Consider the following 20576-nt stretch of genomic DNA (forward strand, 5'->3'; position numbering starts at 1 on the left):
TAAGACCTTGAAAGCTACTGTATCCAATTTGCTTTTAGCCTTTACCTTATTTAAGGAGGCATAACCAATTGCAGGTTGTGTGGTCATAAAGATCTGCACACACATACACAGTCAAGGAGCATTGCACTTCTTCATGTGATGTTTAATACAAACTTTTTGACACCACAGCTTTTTCTACTTACGTATTTTGTTATTACATGCTTTAAACAATTGTAAATATTATAACTGCTAACATATGAGCAAATAATAAATGTATAGCTTTACTATAGTAATAGACGGCAAAAGTAACATAATTAAATATGTGCTTGATAAAGTGCTATAGTTAAGATTGCATAATAAAATAGCTGTGCATGTTTCATTTCTAGGCAAGGTGAATCACTTAAAACAGTGCTTTATATTATCATACTGTAAATATCAAGCAGAACATTCTAAATGATTTTTTAAAAATTAAAAAGATCTGTATCTTCCTTTTTCTATATGTAGTAGGTTTATATTTAAATAAATTTGTGCAGGAAACTGAGTCCAGGCTCCTGACACCTGTAAGTTTATATCTTAAAATGATATTGTTTACCATACTATTGTACATCAGCTTTAGAAAGCAACATGTAAATAGATAGATAATCCCTCAAAATAAGTGTACAAACTTAGGTCTTAGCCTTGCTTCTGTTGAAGTTAATGACTATCCCCATTAACTTGAATTGGAAAACATTCTAACATTTGAGCAGTAACACTTTAATATTAGTTTTAAAGTTGACTTTCAATATGTTGAGAGTACAAAATGTACATTTTAAAATTAGAGTTTCTGGCTACTGAAGCACACAGCACACCCATTTTTTTTAATATTAATATTACAGGTTTGTTTAACTCCTAATGGTGGAAACATGAAAATCCAGCAACCAAGTGAAATTCCTGTAAGAAGAAACTATTTGCCAGCTTTAAATGTAGAATATAGTACATCTGCGCATCAAAAGTCCTTCAGAGTCCAAGTTTACTGGATACAGGTGAGTCTTCCAAAGATCTAAAATGTATAAGGACACACTTAGTAAGGTTACTCTTCAAGAATTGTTTACAATGTTAGGGCTACAGTAATGAGTTTTTCTAGGTTTTGTAACCCAAATGATCTTTTTTTCAGAAATATACTAAACGCTTTTTGGATCAGTCACCTTTTTCTTTTGTGTTTGGCATGTGTAAAGGATATTTCAGTGTTTCCGTATGTTGCTTACCTAGTGTTTCTTTTTTAATAAAGAGTTGATACTTGAATAGCTAACATACATCATCTTGTCCTGTCCTTACCCTTATCAGATACAAAACCAGATTCCCGGAGCCATATTTCCTTTTGTGTTTTATCCTATTAAACCTCCAAAGTCCATCACCCTGGATTCAGGTTTGTGGATAAAGTTTAATATATTTCACAGTTCTTACAAAAATATAAATATATATTTTATGTGCATTTGTAAATGGTTTAGGTTGTCACTATAAGCAGAATATAAGTTGGTTTCCTTAAAACAGAAAGATGTGCATGAAAAAGAGAAGGCATATTTAGGCAACTATCAGTCAAAATTGACCATAAAACTTGATAACTACAGAGAAAACAAATATTAGTATTAAGGAATGAATGATCCAGCCCGCCCACCTAAAGCCAAATTTATTATGACTAGAAGGCATCTTTGGGTGAAATTCTCAAAGCTATCTTACCCTTGCACTAACAGTTGGACCACCATTTGGTCCCCTGCACACCCCAATGAGCCATGACTCCAACATGGAGAAGCCCTAAAGTGTTTCAGGGAAAGGATGAGGAGGATACTCTCTGGCTAGCTTAGGGGGTAAATTCCATTACGGACCTGGGCTGGTGTGGGGAAACCCCAGAAGGGATCCAAAGTCATTCTCCTGCTCCCTATCCAAGATACTGAAGTGGAACTACACAGTTCCCCTTCCTCCCACTGTGAATTGGGGGATTCTTATGATGATCAGGAATAAGTTTTGCAATCCTCAGAGACTCTAGCTCCCAAAAAGACAGAAGTAAGCGTCACTTTCAAAGGGTAGCACTTAATATTGTTCATGAAGCTGTTATTTAGAGGCATTTCTTTTTGCATTAATTTTATGAGTAGAGCTATAAATAACTTGAAGGTCTAGATTAACCTTTTCGATACTGATGTTGTACAATTAAAGCTTTGTTATCCAACATGTTGGGGCGGAATGGGGGATGCCAGTAACTTCAAAATTCCGCTTAACTAAGAGGGAGGGAAGGATTTTGGGTGCAAGAGATGGCTGAGGGTTGGGATGCAGGATCTAGGAGGGAGTTTGGGGGCAGGAGGGGGGTTCGGGCACGGGAGAGGGTGTGGGGTGCAGGCACTGCCTCCGCAGTTCCCATAGGCCATGGTTGCCTAGCTATACCCACCTAGGAGACGCAGGGACATGTGGCCACTTGTTGGGTGCCGTCCAAGTGAGCACCGCCTGGATCCGGCACTCTGCTCCCACAACCCAACCCCTTGCCTTGAACCCCCTCCCCATGCAAACTCCTTCCCAGATCCTGCACGCCAAACCCCTTGTGGCCATTCCTCTGCATAGGACGTAGGGTGACCAGATGAAGAAAATATTGGGACATGGCAGAGCAAAAAAAAAAGTGCTGCTGGCTGAGCGAAATATCGGGACTAATTGAATCCCAGTCGGGACGCAAGACAACCACCCAAATATCGTGACGGTCCTGATTTTATCGGGCTATCTAGTCACCCTACTAGGACCTGCAGGAGGACATGTCATCATTTCTGGGGAGCCACACGGAGCCCAGTAGGGAGCCTACCAGCCCCATGCCAACCGTACTATAAACCAGACTTTCACCAAAGATCAGAAATGCCAGTTTATAGAGTTTTCCGGTTGGTAAAGTGCCAGACAACACAGCTTTTACTATATATAGCTAAAATGATGGTCATTAACCACTGGAATAATTTACCAAAGGCTGTGGTGGGTTCTCTATTACTGGCAATTTCAAAATCAAGATTGGATGTTTTGTAAAGATAAGCTCTAGTTCAAACAAAAAATAATTCAGGGAAGTCTTTGTTATATGGGAAGTTAAACTAGATTATCACAATGGCCCCTTCTGACCTTATAATATATGAATAAAAGATTAAATTATAGTGTTAGCTATGTTATTATATACAGCTAAAATATCCTCCAAAGCATTCATTTGCTGTCAAGTGAAAATGCTATGCTTCTAAAAGGTACTAGGCTGGAGTTGAGTTTTTTTGATGTTCCATTTCCTTCTCCTCTTCCCTCTTGCCTGCTCCTCTTACTTCTCCTTCATTTGAATCACATGAGTGCCCATTCCTTCCGTTGTATTCTATTTTATGGGATTTAAACACTGCAGATAATCAGGATCATAAATGGCATTTTTTATATTCAGGAAAATTTAGTTCATATTTCTTATAAAACCTATACTAACTTCTTGGTTTTACCTCTTTATAGCACCAAAGCCGTTTATTGATGTGAGTATTGTCATGCGGACTGCAGGGCATTCTCAAATATCACGTATTAAGTAAGTATATTTTACATATTCCATTATGGTGGAATGTTTAAACTTTCCAAAACCACTACCTTTTCTTCTAGCAGAAGTACTCTTTCAATGAATAGAAAACTCATTTGATCCAGCTACTGTTACGTGCTATTTTCCAAAAAAATTTTGGAGTCACATCAACAATACATTTCTGATTGTAACATATAGGAAGATGTGTAGTTTTATGTATTCACAATGAAAAACAGCTAAACTGATTTTGCTCACGCTTTTGGAAATAAACCACTTGTGGACTGAGACAAAGCAAGGTAAATTTCAACCCAAAAGAAATTAATTTCAGAAAGATAGCAGTTGGGAAAAAAATGGAATGTGGAACTCAGCCTAACTTGACCTGTTAGTTACCTGTGTGAGCACTTAAATGCTTGCTCTAATGCAGAACTGTAACAATGTCATTCATATATATATATATATATATATATATATAGCATTTGTTTAAGTTAAAGGTGCTATATAGTGAAATTATTTCTGGTTATAGCAAATGTGGAGTTCATATGTTATACTTCTGTTGTTGTTATTCATATTGCCATAGCACCTTGAAACCCTGGTCAGAGATCAGGACCTCATTGTGCTAGATGCTGTACAAACACAGAAGAAAGAGATGATCCCTGCCCCAAGAGGCTTGCAGTCTAACATATAAGACAAGAGAGACCACTGATAGATATAAGACCGATGGGGGAGTACAAGTAAACAAAGAGTACTGGTCAATATGATACGCCATGAGTGGTCTCAACACACTAGCAGCCTAACTTGTCAAATTTTTAATAGTATTCATGGCAAAGGAGAATTTTGAGGAGAGATATGTAGGTGGATAATGAGGTAGGGGTTTTTTGGATGTTGACTGAGAGCACCTTCAAATCTTCTTTGACCAGTGTCGGTGGATTTTTGAGGAATTATTTTGTATCTATAGTTCATAAATAGGTAGTTTTAATACCTTGTGTGTTATTTCATAGTTTATTCTGCTTCACATTTGAAGCTTTGCTTTTACAAACAATAAATTGCTGCTGTTTAATAGTTATTTTTTACTGTCATATTCAGGTACTTTAAGGTGCTGATTCAGGAAATGGATCTCAAATTAGATCTTGGATTCCTGTATGCATTGGCTGAACTCTTTACACAGGCTGAGGTGCCCAAAGACCAAGAGGTAGAAATCTTTTTCATAAAAAACAAGTGTATTTTTAATTTGTAAAATATTACACAGGTGTATACAACTTGGGCTTCTGCTGCTGTAGGCAGTAACAGCTGACAACGATGTCCATGGCACAGATTGAGCAAGGTTCACAGGATTGCTGTTGAGCTACAGTTTTTAGTAGCTACTTACTGTCCCAGGTAGACAGCAGGTTTTCTGCTTCTCCCTTCTCCACACTTTGGAATAACATATAGAGAAAGAGCCCAGGCCTCAGAATAGAAAATGAGACACATTGTGCAGAAGCCAGCATCCAGCTCCCTCTTCCTAGTGGCAGGCTGATCCTTTGCAGTGTGGGCAAGGTCAGGAAAAGAGGGACAAGAGTCATCCTTCCCGGAGGACTAGGAGAAGCAAGGCCCTCAGAGAGGAAAGTAGGGGAACAGATTCACCCACAACAAGCTTTCCCCTCTCCTCCCCTGGAGAGGAAGGGAAAAAAGATCCTGGCATGTGGGAAGAGGCTTCCAACATCTAAGTGAGGTGCCACTGGACTGAGTATGTGAGAGCATGAGGAAGGAGAAGGGAAGACAAGTGATTGTGGAGTGTTATAGAGTGAAGGAAAATGTGCAGGTCTGCTGCAGTTGTAAGAGTGCATTGTGTGTTTGGGGATGAGAGATAGTGGCACGCTGCACAAATGAAAGGGAAATTGTAAGAATTTGGGTTGAGAGAGTAAGTGAATGGATTGGGGAAGTGATATACTGGAGCCGTAACCATTGCAGCAACTATAACAGTTACACTTGGATCCTATATACGACTGCACATCTTTTGATCTCAAAGAGCTTAACAGAGAAGGGAAGTATCATCTTCATCTTAAGACAAAGAGAGGTGAAGTGACTACCCAAAGTCACACAGCAGGGAAGTGGAAGAGAGGCAGTAATAGTATGTTCTCTAGGGACTTTTGCTGCAACAAAAAGAAAACATAGAAAGTATCAACCTTACCAGAGACTAAGGACAACTTCACCTATCTTTCATCATCAATAGCCTTCAGAACCTCTCAGGAAATGTCAAAAAATGCAGAAGAAAAGACCACCTGGCTGCTCCTACTTTTTCATCACAATTGACGTCAACCAACAAGCATCCCTTTGGACCGGATTCATAATAGCTACAGACCAAATATTACTTTAGATCTAGTGATCTCTCCTTCTTTCTCTACTGCCTTTGGACATATTCCATGCTCTCCAAAACCAGAAAAGACTATTAGTATATCAGACAAATGGGTGTTGGAAATTATTTCAACAGGTTATACCATCAAGTTTCATGCCATACCCATCTTCCCTGTCCCTTTTCAGGGACCACATCTCATGAGAGGCTTCTAATTTAAAGGGTGGATTCTCTCATTCAGCCAGGGGCAATAGAACCTATTCCTCCTTATCCAAAAAAAAAAAAAAGGGAGGGGGGCAGAATGGAGGCTCATCCTAGATCTCAGAATGTTCAGTGCCTTCATTCACAGTTGAATATTCACGGTGGTTACGCTGGCCTTCATAATACTGATACTAGATGAGCGGGATTGGTTTCTAGCTCTTGACCTGAAGAATTCTCCTGCTTTGAGTAGTGTCCCTGTGGTTGCTCCACTGTTGGTGTGCTTGAGTCCCTGTGCAGCTGATTGGAGAACTTTGGTAGCAGTGTCCTTTAGGCTCACACATGTGCTGCCTCTCCTCATGAGAGAGGCTAGTCAGCACAGGTGAGCTAACACCCCTCAGTTCCTTTCTCAACCACCCATGGCTAGAGATGGAGCCATTCATAGTCCGTTAGCACCATTACTTTTGATTTACATTTCTAAAGTTAGCCTCATAGTTCTTAGTTGTAGTTCTAGTTGTTGTTTTTTTCCCATTAAAAATAAATAAATAAAGACTTTCATTTCTTTTCCTGCTCCTTTCCTCAATGGGGTTTGCCCTGCTCACTGGGCAAAAAGAGCACTCCCAGCACGTTTGCCTGTCGCAGACAAGCACTCCCAGTGCATTTGCTGCCCTGGGGAAGGCCACATTCAATGAAAGTGTGGTCTTTGCCAGCAACTCAAGCCCTGATCTAATAAACATAGAGAACTCAGGCAGAGATCATCTTCATGAAGGCAGCTCTCTGACCCTCTCTGGATCCGCACCACAAGTCACCTGGCAGATATGAGTCTTCCCCATAGCCCTCAGTATCAAAAGGCTGTGGATTGAAGAAACACTGATACCTCATACGAATCATCGAAAAAGAGAGCGGTAAGTCCTCACAATGAATTCTGAGATAGCCATAAACATTCTCCAGCATGCTTGGTATCCTGGATACATCCGGCTCCCAGACCTTCTCAGTCCGGTACCCATGGCTCACAAAAGTCCTCAGCGGCAGGCACCATTGACAACCCAATGGATGCAATGAGCACGGACACTGAATCAATGGCACCAATGGACAAAGACAAAATTAAGCGCTCCTCTAAGAGGGTTCCAGAATGTGATCCCCCATCGGTACAACCCTCAACGCCTCACCCGGCACCAGAATGACTCATACAGGCAATATCCCCATTTCCCCCAGTATCACCAACGGCACTGAGTCAGTCGGCACCACTGGAATTCCAACACTCCAGGGACCCCTGCATAACAGATGTACCAGGGTCTTCTCTTCTTGGTGCCAGGACTGCTGCTTCAAGTCCTCACTCGGCACAGGAGTCTTCCCCACTGCTGTTCCATGCTCCCCCACTCTTCAGTGAGGCTTGTACAATGAACCTGAGGGATGGCATCTCAGTACTCTTCACAGGCTCCTTACCATTCCCAATACCAGCAGAGCCCTTGAGGATATCCTCTGATGGCCCCACCACCACCAACTTGGCATGGTCATCCATAGGCACCACCACCACTGACCTCTGTGCCACCACCCCAGTGGCCATTATGGGATCCTTGGGCTGCAAATCGCCACCATGCCTCTCAAGCCTCTAGCCCTAGTTAAGAGCACCCTTTCAGCCACAGCGTCCTGAGTTTCATAACCTTTGAAAGAAATCATGGAGGAACAGGAGGATGGCGTTGAGGAAGAAGTGACCCCAAGGACCATTTCCTCCTCATCGGATGAGGTCATTTAGGCTTTCCTGCCATCTCTAGCGAATGATTTTTGCCTCTTCCAGGACCTAGCAATGAAAGTGGCGGTCACTCTCCGTATACCAATAGAAGAGGCCAAAGACACCCACCGTCATATCCTTGACATACTCCACTCAGCCTCTTCCTCAAAAATCACCCTACCTACTAATGAGGCTGTTCTAGATGCAGCAAGAACCATCTGGCAGACCCCAGCGTTGGTGGCACCTACCTACAAGTGGGTGGATAAAAAAAATATTATGTTCCAGCAAAGGAGACTGAATTCCTCTTCTTCCACCCTCCACTCAACTCCATCGTGGTGGATGCCGTTAACTCCCGCGGCCGTCAATATCAGATGAGGTCCACTGTTTGGACCTTCTTGGGAGAAAAGTGTACTCGGCCACGCTTCAGTTTCAAATTGCCAATTACCAAGCCCTCACAGTGAAATACAACTATATACGTTATTTGAAACTGAACAATTGTATTGAATAGCTGCCTGAGTTGCATTGTGACCAATTTAAGGCCATCATTCAGGAGGGACAGCTAGTTCCAAAGAAAACACTACAGTCTGCCCCGGACACAGCTGACACTGTGGCTAGGTCCATTTCCATGGTGGTAGTGATGTGGCATGCGTCTTGGCTCCATCTGTTAGGCTTCCCAAAAAAAGTACAGCCAACCATCGAAGATCTTCCCTTTGAGGGCACTAAGCTCTTAGCAAAAAAGACTGATGCCTCTCTTCACACCCTGAAGGATTCTTGGGCTACTCTCCATTTTCTGGGCATCTGCATGCCAGGACAAAAGAGAAAATTAGAGTCCACAGACCCCGCATAAATCCACTCACCTCACAATACCAGCTCAATGCTATTATGAGCCACAGAGGAGGAAAACTAAGTTTTAGAGCAATAAACCATGTGGCCCGCAATCATCCTTGTCCCACCATCCATGTCCAAGCACCAATTTTGACATGTTGGTTGAGGTGCCAAAAGACTACTCCCAGTGATGAGCTGCCAAAATATTAACAACCGGTTCCCTCCTCCCTCCTGCGGGGGGGTTGTGCCCCATCCAACCCCTCATGTTCCTTGACACACACCCCCTTCCCTGTCCCCTGACTGCCCCTTGCCACCCACCCAACCCCACCTCTCATTCTCGATGGCCCCCAGGACCCCTACCCCATCCAACCCCACCTTCTCTCTGTCCCTGAGTGCCCCTACCACCTCATCCAACCTTGTTCTTTCCTGACTGCTCCCCTGGACCCTTGCCCCCATTCATTCACCCTGTTCCCTGCCCTCTGACCGCCATGACCCCTATCTACCCCCCCACAACCCACCCCCTCCCTGCCCCCTTACCACACTGCCTGGGGTCGGGACCGGGTCCACTCCGCCAGGACCACGACCGGCGCCGCGGGCCCCAACTCCCCGAGCCCGGTGGGACCAGAGCAGGCACCGCTCGGCCGGACCCGCGGGGCCCGACTCCCGGGCGGCACGGGCGGGCGGTCGGCGGAACCGCGGGGCCCGACTCCCGGGCGGGCGGTCGGCTGGAACGCGGGGCCCGACTCCCGGGCGGGCGGTCGGCGAACCGCTGGGCCCGACTCCGGCCGGAGCCGGTCGGCGGAACGCGGGGCCCGACTCCCCGGGCCGGAGCCGCGGGGCCGGGCTGGCACCGGGGCCGAGCCGCTCGGCCGGAGCCGCGGGGCTGGGCTGGCACCGGGGCCGAGCCGCTCGGCCGGAGCCACGGGACCCGACTGGTCGGCGGAACCGCTGGGCCCGACTCCCGGGCGGCACGGGCCGAGCCGCTCGGCGGAACCGCGGGACCCGACCGGCGGGCGGGCCGAGCCGCTCGGCGGGCCGCGGGACCCGACGGGCGGGCGGGCCGAGCCGCTCGGCGAGCCGCGGGACCCGACGGGCGGGCGGGGCGGGCGCTCGGCGGGCCGCGGGACCCAGCGGGCGGGCGGGGGCCGGGCGCTCGGCGCCGCGGGACCCGGCCGGGCGGGCGGGGCGGGCCGCTCGGCGAACGCGGGACCCGACGGGCCGGGCGGGGCGGGCCGCTCGGCGGGCCGCGGGACCCGACGGGCGGGCGGGCCGGGCCGCTCGGCCGGAGCCGCGGGACCCGACGGGCCGGGGCCGGGCCGCTCGGCCGGAGCCGCGGGACCCGACGGGCCGGGGCCGGGCCGCTCGGCCGGAGCCGCGGGACCCGACGGGCCGGGCCGGGCGCTCGGCGAGCCGCGGGACCCGACGGGCGGGGCGGGCCGCTCGGCGGAGCGGGACCCGGCGGGCGGGCGGGCGGGCCGCTCGGCCGGAGCCGCGGGACCCGACGGGCCGGGCCGGGCTGGAGCCGCTCGACCGGCAGCGGGGCCGGAGCCGTGGGGCCCGACTCCCTGGGCCGGCACCGGAGCCGGTGCCGCGGGTCCCAAGCTGGGCCGTGTCGGAGCCGCTCAGCCGGGACCAGACCGGACTGGGGAGCTTGGCCAGGGCCAGGGGGAGCCGCTCAAAGTGGAGCTGGACTGGGCCACGCGCGCCGTCCGCCGTGCCTGGCTTACCTGCCTGCTCCTTGTTTCCGGCTTCCCGCGAACATCTGATTCGTGGGAAGCAGGGGAGGGGGAGGAGAAGGAGGGCAGAGCGTTCAGCGGAGAGGGGGAGGTGAGCTGGGGCTGCAGGCCGGGTGGACAGCTGCCCGAGCTTTGTTAAATTTAAAAACTTTTTAGAACCTGGTTGTCCTGGAACAACCGGTTCTAAAAAGGCTTCTAAATTTAACAAGTGGTTCGCGTGAACCGGCTGGAGCTCACCACTGACTACTCCCCCAAACTGCTACAACTGATCACCACTACCCACCCATTTGGCCATTGGCTAGCAGCATTCTGCAGCACCTGGGAATGCATAAAATCCTAGAAATCATTCACAATTGGTCTCTATCAATTTTACCTCTATATCCTCTCCACAACACCCTTCCCTGTCCCTCTTCAGGGACCCTTCTCACGAGAATTTACTACGACAAGATTGATCGACTCTTCCAATTAGGAGCCTTAGAAAGCATTACCTCAACATCTACAAGGCAAAGGGTTCTACTCTCATTATTTCCTAATACCTAAGAGAAAGGGAGGGTGGAGACCCATACTTTACCTCCGTACTCTCAACAAGTTTGTCGAGGCTCAAAAATTCAAGATGGTCACTTTAGCAATGATCTTTCCAGCATTTGAACAGGGAGACTGATTTTCAACCCTCAACCTTCAGGATGCTTATTTTCATATTTCAATCCTATCGACTCTCGGACAATTTCAAAGATTTACTCTAAGACAAGACCGCTACTAGAACAGGATGCTCCCCTTTGCTCATCGGCTCTGAAAGTATTTTCCAAGGTTCTCTCAGTAGTGGATGCCCATTTACACTCCCAAGCGATCATGATTTACCATTATCTGGATGATTGCCTCCTCAGAGCCCGGTCTCTACAAGAGTCTCACTGAGTCACCAAAGCTGCAATGCGCTTGTTTACAGAACTGGGTCACAGATCAACTCCCAGAAATAAATCGACACTGCAGAGCTACGCCTGGAATTCAGCCTTGACTCTTTGCGGGCCAGAGCGCTCCTATCTCAACAAAGATTCCTCTCTTTGGCCACACTCATCGAGACCATTCAAAACAGCCCACAAATATCAGCCAGACACTGCGTACAACTCTTGGGGCACATGGCAGTAGGCACACCATTAATACCACATGCCAGGCTTCACATGCAGTGCCTCCAGATGTGGTTCAGCTCGGCTTACAGACCAAAAAGGGACAGGCTAGACAAACCCTTGTCACTACCCACCAGGGTCAAAATCATCTTAGACTGGTGGAAAGACCCAACCAACATTTGCAAAGGGATTCCCCCGTCACAGATCACCTCATCATTGCTTCTCACCACCGACATATCCCTCGTAGGGGGGGATGTGCATGTAAATAGCCTTATGACACAAGGCAAATGGTAACCCAAGGAGATATCCCTTCACATCAATCTCCTCAAGCTAAGTCAGGAATGCCCGCACCTGTTTCCTCCTGCTAATCAAAGGATCACACACTAGAGTCCCAACAGACAACTCAGCCTGCATGTTCTCTCTCTCTCTCTCTCTCTCTCTCTCTCTCTCTCTCTCTCTATATATATATATATATATATGTATACATATATATATATATATATATATATATATATATATATATATATATATAGACAGACAAGTGGGAGCCCGATCACCCTCCCTCTGTGTGGAGATGAGACTATGGAACTGGTGTATCTTCCCACAACATCACACTGTCAGCAGCCTACCTCTCAAACACACACAACTCAATAGTGGACAGCCTCATTCACAAATTCCCACATGATTATGAGTGGCAGCTAGGCCCAGTAGTATTCCACAATCTATTCGGGTGGTGCAGCAGACCTACCACAGACTTGTTCCAGAGCTGTTTCATTTATCCACATGTCCTCCAATCTCATTATCTTTAAAGGTTAGACCTGTTGACTTACAATGAGGAAATGATTCACCATCCAAAACCAGCTTTCTCTCTCTCTCTGCTTTCACTGCTTGGTTCTTTGATCGTTCTCAGAACTAGAAAAAAAAATTTGTTCTTCAGATATACCAACCTTATTGAGCAACAGTTGAAAAGAGTCTACAAGAAAACACTCTGCGGAGTGTAAAAGATTTGTTGACTGGTGTGATCAGTGGAATCTTGTCCCAATTACCTCATATTTTGGATTACATTCTTTCTCTGAAGATCTCAGGTCTCACTTAGCTCTCTAAGGGCACATCTAATGGACATGAGTGCCTTCCATTCCCCAACCCCCATATATTTTCCCATCCTACGACATGTAGATTCCTGAAAGGTTTAGTGAAGTATTTCCAATCATAGTCAGACCTGCTCAGATATGAACCTTAATGTCGTTTTGAGAGGTCTTATGGGATAATCCTTTGAACCTTTGGCTTTATGCTCCTTTCTACACCTGTCCATGAAAACCCCTTTTTTTTTTGTAGTCATAACATCAGCCAGAGGATGGGAGAGTGGGTCTCTCTCCCCCCACACACACACACACCCAAAATTTGTTCCCAAGATTGTGTTTGAGTTGCATATCAGACAAGTCATACACTTGTTAGTTTTTATCCTAAACCTCATTCTAACAATGAGGTTAGATAACAACATACTTTAAATGTTAGACAGGTACTAACCTCCTACCTGCAGAGACTGAAGCTGTTCCAATCATCTCTAAGATTGTTCATTTCATTTGCAGAAAGAACAAAGGGTACCCAGTATCGCTCAAATATTGTCAAAGTGAATTTCAGGATTTATTACACTATGATATGAATTAGCTCCCCCAATCAATATTAAGGCTTATTTGACCAGGGCCTAGGCAACTTCAGTGGCCTCTCTGAAAAACATTCCCTTAAAGACTGTGTAGACTGTCGGTCCTTCATCAGTTGAAACTGAGCCGATCACAACACATCTTCCAATCTTCTCTTGCTCTGGCCATCCTTCGCCATGCTTGTCCGTATCTCCTTATTAGGAAATCATCCCACCTTTTTGGAGGCCGACCACGTGCCTGTTTCTGCTCTTCTGGATACCACTCGGATATAGCTGCGGTCCATCTGTTGTCGCTGACTCAGGCCACGTGTCCCCCCACTGCATTTTGCTGAGCCTGCTTTCAACAACAACATCTCACACTCCAGACTGCTGCCTAGTTATTTCATTGAGGATGTGATCACGGAGCAAAATGCCCAAAAATGTTGGTTCCATCGCCCTCTGTGTGACAAACAGTTGATGATCTTCAGTCTTTGTCAGCGACCATGTTTCGCTGCCATATAACATAACTGGAACCACAGTTGAATTGAAAAGATTCTTACGAGTTGTTTTGCTGATCTTTTCTTGGAGGATGTCCTTGATATCATTGAATGCTTACCATCCAGCTTTTTTTCTGTGTGACAGTTTGCCTTTCTGATTGTGACACATGTTGACTTCCTAGCCCAGATAAACGTATTTATCAACCTCATGGATCTGCTTTCCTCCAGGAGTTATTTGGGGTTTTGACAGAACATCTGATCTCATGTATTTCGTTTTTGACCAATTCATTTTTAATCCGACTTGACTACTTTTCGTGTTCAGTACCATCTTGCTGCATAAGAAAGGCAATCGAGAAAATCTAAAGAACTATCGCCCGATCTGCCTGCTTTTGCATATCTAGAAATTGTTCACTAAAATAATAACAAATTGACTGTCGTGAAACCTGGATGAACAGTAACCTAGAGAGCAGGCCAGCTTTCAAAGGAATTATAACATGATAGACCACCACTTCATTCTAAACCAACTACTAGAGCGTTCAAGGGAATATAAGCTCCCTTTGTGCATTGCCTTCGTGGACTACGAGAAGGTGTTTGACAGCGTAGAGACTAACTCCGTTCTTGAAGCTCTTTCAGAACAGGGCATCAGTGCAAAATATATCACATTACTAAAGGAAACGAACTCTGGCTACAGCACATACATATCGCTGTTTGATACTCCCCTCCGAATCCCCATCGAGAAAGGTGTGAAACAAGGAGATACAGTTTCACCAAAATTATTCACAGCCTGTCTTGAATCAGTTTTTCAATCAGCACACTTGAAAGGTGGGATTAATATCAACGGCGAGCGGTTAAACTGTCTCAGGTTTGCAGATGTTATAGTGCTGATAGCTGAAAATACAGCCCTTAAAAGACATCTGTAAATTGCCACATGTAGCTCTGTGTACCTTTGCAAGACTCTACTTTAGTGGAGGTATCTTCGTCAGATGCCTCTTTTGGTAAGGCTGTTCTTCACTCTATCATAGATAGGATTTGGTGCACCCACCGCTGTAGTTAGAGTACTGCTTGAGAGTCAACTAGAGTGAAATACGAACTGGGACAAGCTCTGCTTCATATTCCTCATACACTATATGGGATTTGAGGTAGAGACAGAACTGGAGTGGCAGTTGGTTCTGCACCACTGTTTGTGCCTTAAGTAAGGAGCACGAGGATAGTTAGGGTATGTGCGGACCGAGCTGACACTGCTAACAAAAATCTTCCATGGGGTGTATGCGTACCAAGAGTAATACAAACATCAATTGCACATCTCCAGTTACTGTACAGCACTAGTTCTCAAACTTTTGCACTGGTGAGTCCTTTCACATAGCAAACCTCTGAGTGCGACCCACCTTATAAATTAAAAACACTTTTTTATATATTTAACATCATTATAAATGCTGGATGCAAAGCGGGGTTTGGGTTGGAGGCTTACAACTCGTGACCCCCCATGTAATAACCTCACACCCCCTGGGGGGTCCCGACCCCCAGTTTGAGAACCCCTGCTGTACAGGTAAATAATATCTCTTTACCCATCCCCTTGTCTACAGCTCTGCATCTATATCTCTCACTTCATTTGGTGTGTCTTCTGGCAAGATAAATATGAATTCTAGAAGAGGTTTTTAAAGATTTGTATCAATTATAGAATAACTTTTTTTTATTTGACCCAGGCTCTGTATATATCTACTATTTTAACTTTAAAATAAGATTTTACATTGAGATAAATCTTTAGGAATTTGCTTGTAGGTTATTGCACCAAATAATACAGCAGAAATTCTGTTTTGAAGTAATTTCAGCAGAATATAGATCATACGGTGTTTCTGGCAATTAGTTTATTACATCTCCCTGAAAACTGTTTGCATTGTGGAGTTTAATGCTTTAACAAGTATTGTAATTCTAAAACTAATTGTTCAAAATACTTTTACAGGTTGAACTTTTCAAAAAGGATATAGAATCTGTCCAAAAAGAATTGATGAGTATGTCATCAACAGATACATCACAAATCAGCTTGTATGAATATTTTCATATCTCTCCAATCAAGGTATGTAGATTACAGAAAATTATTAAAATTTCTGTGTTTTTTAGTAAAGGAAGGGGGAATTTTTCCTTTTCATGCCACATTCGGAGAACAGAGAAACAAGGGAGGGAAGAGGGGTAGCAGCTAGAGAACAGTGCTGAAGGAAGTGAACTTAGCATTTCCACCAATATGTATAAGGAGGGTTTCGCCTGATACTGTGTGGACATTTCAGCATATCAAAAGGTTCAGTTCTAACAAACATCACTACTGTCATCCTTTACAATTCCCTGACATTTTCTTTTTCATGTGATTGTCTGTATCACAACTGTTGTTAACATCTAACAGCCTCCCCCAACCTACAGTTCCCTCTATCTTCTAAGAATTTTGTGAGATTAAATGTATCTGGCAGGTTTTTCTCTTGCTTCCCAAAAGCTGGTGCATTTCAGACTTGCAATGTAAAGTATGTATCCAGACACACTGAAGGCTGGGGAAAGAAATCTTTCTCTTAAGAACCCATACACACAGGATTCTCAATACTTGGACTTGCACTCCTTAGCATAACACTTGCAAAGTTCCTTTAGATCTGAGGTGTTAGACTGTATGGGGAAGCAGTAGTGGATGGTAGAGTACCAGTTATGATCCTTTCTGTCACTACATCCTTAGGTATTCAGTTGCAGTGACGGATATTTCAAGCCAGTTCTTTTGTCGCCATGGTTAGAGAAGGAATTGCTTGCTGCAGTCTGCTGTGTATGGATCTAGTTCATACATCTTTTTACTTGCTAGTTTTGTACCTTGCCAGTCTCTACCTCTAAATTGTTTGGCCAGTCCTGATGTCTACAGTTCAAAAAGGTTATTGAAAAATTAGAGATGATTCAGAGAAGAGCCACAAGAGTGATTAAAGGATTAGAAAACATTATAGTGTTTAGATCCAGTGAAAGATTCAAGGAGCTCAGTCTATTTAGCTTATCAAAGAGAAGGTTAGTGCTGATCTCACTGTAGTTTACAAATACCTGTATGGGGAACAAATGAAAGGAGGCATGAGTCCTCTGCCACTCAGTTCCTTCTCAACCCCAATAGCTTGAGACAGAGCATTCTGCTGTCCACTGTATTCAGCTTCCCACATTTCACCTTTGACTTTTTATCTTATTTTCTTATTTACTTCATTTATTATAATTTCTCTATTTTCATTTCTTTACTCCTTTTATTTTATTTAGCACTGTTGTACTTCTGGGAAGGGCGCTTTTATCTCCCCCCTCCTCTTCTTGGACCTGTCATTAATGCTGGAGCACAGCTTGTTATGCCCCATACCCAAGGATTTGAGCCTTGTCAGACCTGCCACAGGTCCTTTCCCCACAGTGATGGACACTCCAGTTGCCTTCCCTGTTTGGGGGACTCCCACAACCTTTTTAATGCAAGGTTTATCTGGGTTTCAAGGGCAGATTTAATGTCTCAGGTCCCTGTTGCTCCTTTGTCTATGGCCCTGGCGAAAGATCTCTAAAGAAGAGGAAACATACCTCTCCAAGCAAGGAAATGAAGAAGAGCAGCGTATCACCCCATAAAACCCAGGGAAGGTTTCATCAGATTCAGAGATCTCAGTACCAAGACCAATTCCGATACTGTACTACCCTACTCTTCTGAGTCCTTTTCATTAAGAGGAACCTAGGAAACCTATTAAACATCATAGACACAGTGACTATGATTGTCCCTTCCCTTATTCCCCCTCCCCAGTGGGATTACTGGGACCCATGGGTTCACTGCAGCAACCAGTTCTATCCGGTACCTAAGAAAAAGCACTGGCAACCACTGGTAGTGTACCAGCTATTGACTTGCAGATAGTGCTCTGGTACTGCACACCTCATACTGCACACTTGTCCAGTACCAGATGATGAACAGGAAGAGTGAGAGTTTTAGACTGAGGAGATCTTGCCTCCCTCTATAAAGTCCTCTTCATCTCCAGATGAGGCAGTAATGCCATCACCACCCTCCCATACTGATGATTTTAAAACCTTCGAGGACCTCATGAAGTGGCAAGCAGACTCTCTTCAAATCCCACTAGCGTAAATCCATGGCCATGGTGGTGGTCATGAGAAGAGCATCCTGGCTCCACTTCTCTGGTCTTCCAAAAGATGTACTAACCACCTTTGATTACCTTCCGTTTGAAGGGCCTAAGCTCTTCAGTGGGCACATGGACTCCACTCTACACCCAGAACAACATAGCTGTCACTGGGGATTTATATGCCTGCAGATCAAAGGTGCTGTGATAGGTCCCAAACTTTTCAAAGATTGAGACTATTCCAGTACCATCAGTACACTTTCCCTAAGCCCCAAGAGCCCTTCCATTGAAAGCCCAAACCACAAAAACAGAGGCCACTCACCCCTACTTCTGCTCAATCAGCCCCGCCCTGGAAGAGGCACTTTTGATGCCTGGATCGTGAGCATCAAGCAACCCACTTCACTGAATCAGTTGCTGTGCCACTTACCCCCATTTTGGAAACCGACTATCCCACTACTTACCTGCCTGGGAATCTCTTACCTCAGACAAGTGGATATTGGAGGTAGTCAAAGTGAGTTACTCTATATACTTTCATTCCATCCCTCCTGTCACCCCACACCATCCCACTTCAGGGACCCTTCTCATGGGGAACTCCTAAAATAGGAAGTTTATTCTCTCCTCCTTTTGAAAACAATAGAGCCAGTCCCACCAGAGGTTCATTGTTCTAATCCAATTACTTCCTTGTTCCCAAGAAAGACAAAGGGTGGAGACCTCAGGAATTTGAACAACTGTGTCCTAGCACAGTACTTCAGAGCGGTGACATTAGCTACCATAAACCCATCCTTAAATCCAGAAGACTGGTTCATTGCCCTTAATCTACAGTATGCCTACTTTCATGTAGCCATCCATCCCTCACACAAGTGCTTTCTATGCTTTGTAATAGGGGCAGATTGCTATCAATATTGAGTTCTGTCCTTCAGATTCCCCACAGGCCCAAGGGAGTTGGCAAACAAAGGTAGCAGCTTAGATCCACCAGGGAAATATCAGTATTCCCATACTTGGACAACTGGGTTCTCAGAGGCTGAATGCCTCAAGAGGTCCATTCAGCAAAGTGCAGGGAAACTAACACTATTCCAATCTCTGGGCCTTTGTATCAACCACAAGAAATCCATGCTCACTCCAGTATAGAGAGTAGACTTCATAGGAGCTACTCTAGACTCCACAACAGAAAGCGTCTACCCACCCAAGGAGAGATTCTCCATCCTGTCCTGCCTGATCTCAGAGTGACATGTCGGCCTCCAAGTAGGTGGCTTCCCATGTGAGGATGCACCTCAGATGCCTTCAGACATAGATAAGAGCAGTGTATCCTCCAGACACAGCCTCTCCAGATATGTCACCATGCCTGGGGAAGTGTTGGACTCTCTTACTTGGTGGAAAAACGCACATTCTTACAGCTAGCACCTTTGAAGACCCTCACAACAGGTGCATCTCTGTTAGGATGGGAGTTCACCTACAGGGAAACACAGCACAGTGCAAATGGTTGGGATGGAAATTGGCCCTCCGGATCAATATTCTGGCAGTAAGAGCAGTATGGCAGTAAAGAGCAGTATGATATGCTTGCCAACACTTCCTTCAAGCCATATGAGATCACTCAAAGTAAGGCTGGACAACGGGGCAGAAATGTATTACATCTACCGCCAGGGCATTATGTGCATTATTCCAGTCGTCATGCACGTAGTTGCTAGGGGTGTGGAACTGGTGCATCTCCCATCAGATCGAAATATCAGCAGTCTATTTACCATGCCTCCAGAATACAATTGCAGGCTCCTTTAACAGACACTTTTGGCAAAGTGGAAGTTCAAAGACACTGTCTTCTGCAGCATCTGCCAGATCTGGGACATACCACAAGTCGACCTCTTTGCCACTGTGAACAACACAAAATGTTGTCTGTTCTGCTCCAAGGGAGATTATGGCCCCAGCTCTCTTGGGGATTCTCTGATAATGCCGTGGCCCCATTCCCTTCTTTATGCTTACCCACCTATACCACTAATCCTCAAGAGCCTTCTCAAGCTGCGCTGAAAAGGAGCAAAAGCTATCCTCACAGCATCTGTTTGGCCAAGGCAGGTGTGGTACTGAAACCTTTATCCACCTTTCAGAGGTGACACTCCTCAGTCTTCCTATCATGAAGGACCTCTTGACATAGAATTCAGGGACACTCATCCTTCCCAATCTCTTCTCCCTCAGTCTGAGATCATGGCTGCTCAATGACTCCCAAGCATGGAATTGACCTTCTTGGGTACAGTTGAGTCAGTTCTCTTATCCAGTAGACAGTGGCTCTCAACCTTTCCAGACTACTCCTTTCAGGAGTCTGATTTGTCTTGCGTACCCCAGGTTTTACCTCACTTAAGAACTACTTGCTTACAGAATCAGACATAAAAACACAAAAGTGTCACAGCACACTATTACTGAAAAATTGCTTATTTTCTTATTTTTACCATATAATTATAAAATCAATTGGAATATAATTATTGTACTTACATTTCATTGTATACAGCAATATAAACAAGTCATTGTATGAAATTTTAGTTTGTACTGACTTCACTAGGGCTTTTTATATAGTCTTTGTAAAATTAGGCAAATATCTAGTTGAGTTGATGTACCCTTGGAAGACCTCTGTGTACCCTGAGGGGTATGTGTACCCCTGGTTGAGAACCACTCAAGTGCTCTAGAAGAGCTTTATGTAAGCTCAAAAGCTGGTCTCTTTCACCAATAGAAATTGGTCCAATAAAAGATATTACTTCACCCACTTGTGTCTCCAACGACATAATGTGTAAATCATGGATTAATTTAGAGTGCAAAGTGCACCTGTCACAAGTAACAGTTTCTTTATTCAGATAGCTAATTAGAGTTAAGATGATGAGTGGTAAAATACACTC

General features: G+C 45.2%; 1 protein-coding gene across 4 annotated transcripts in view; it reads left to right on the forward strand.

The window, feature by feature from the left end:
- The window catches only part of VPS13A (vacuolar protein sorting 13 homolog A), a 303373-nt gene that overhangs the window by 235156 nt on the left and 47641 nt on the right, over nucleotides 1-20576 (forward strand). For all 4 annotated transcript variants that reach the window (XM_039545239.1, XM_039545242.1, XM_039545240.1 and 1 more), the window contains 5 exons: nucleotides 855-1001; nucleotides 1303-1384; nucleotides 3463-3532; nucleotides 4604-4709; nucleotides 15558-15671. In XM_039545239.1, the coding sequence (XP_039401173.1) occupies nucleotides 855-1001; nucleotides 1303-1384; nucleotides 3463-3532; nucleotides 4604-4709; nucleotides 15558-15671 (519 nt within the window). The remainder of the gene's footprint in view (nucleotides 1-854; nucleotides 1002-1302; nucleotides 1385-3462; nucleotides 3533-4603; nucleotides 4710-15557; nucleotides 15672-20576) is intronic.

Source organism: Mauremys reevesii, linkage group 6, assembly GCF_016161935.1.
Source record: "Mauremys reevesii isolate NIE-2019 linkage group 6, ASM1616193v1, whole genome shotgun sequence".
NCBI classification, from domain to species: domain Eukaryota; kingdom Metazoa; phylum Chordata; order Testudines; family Geoemydidae; genus Mauremys; species Mauremys reevesii.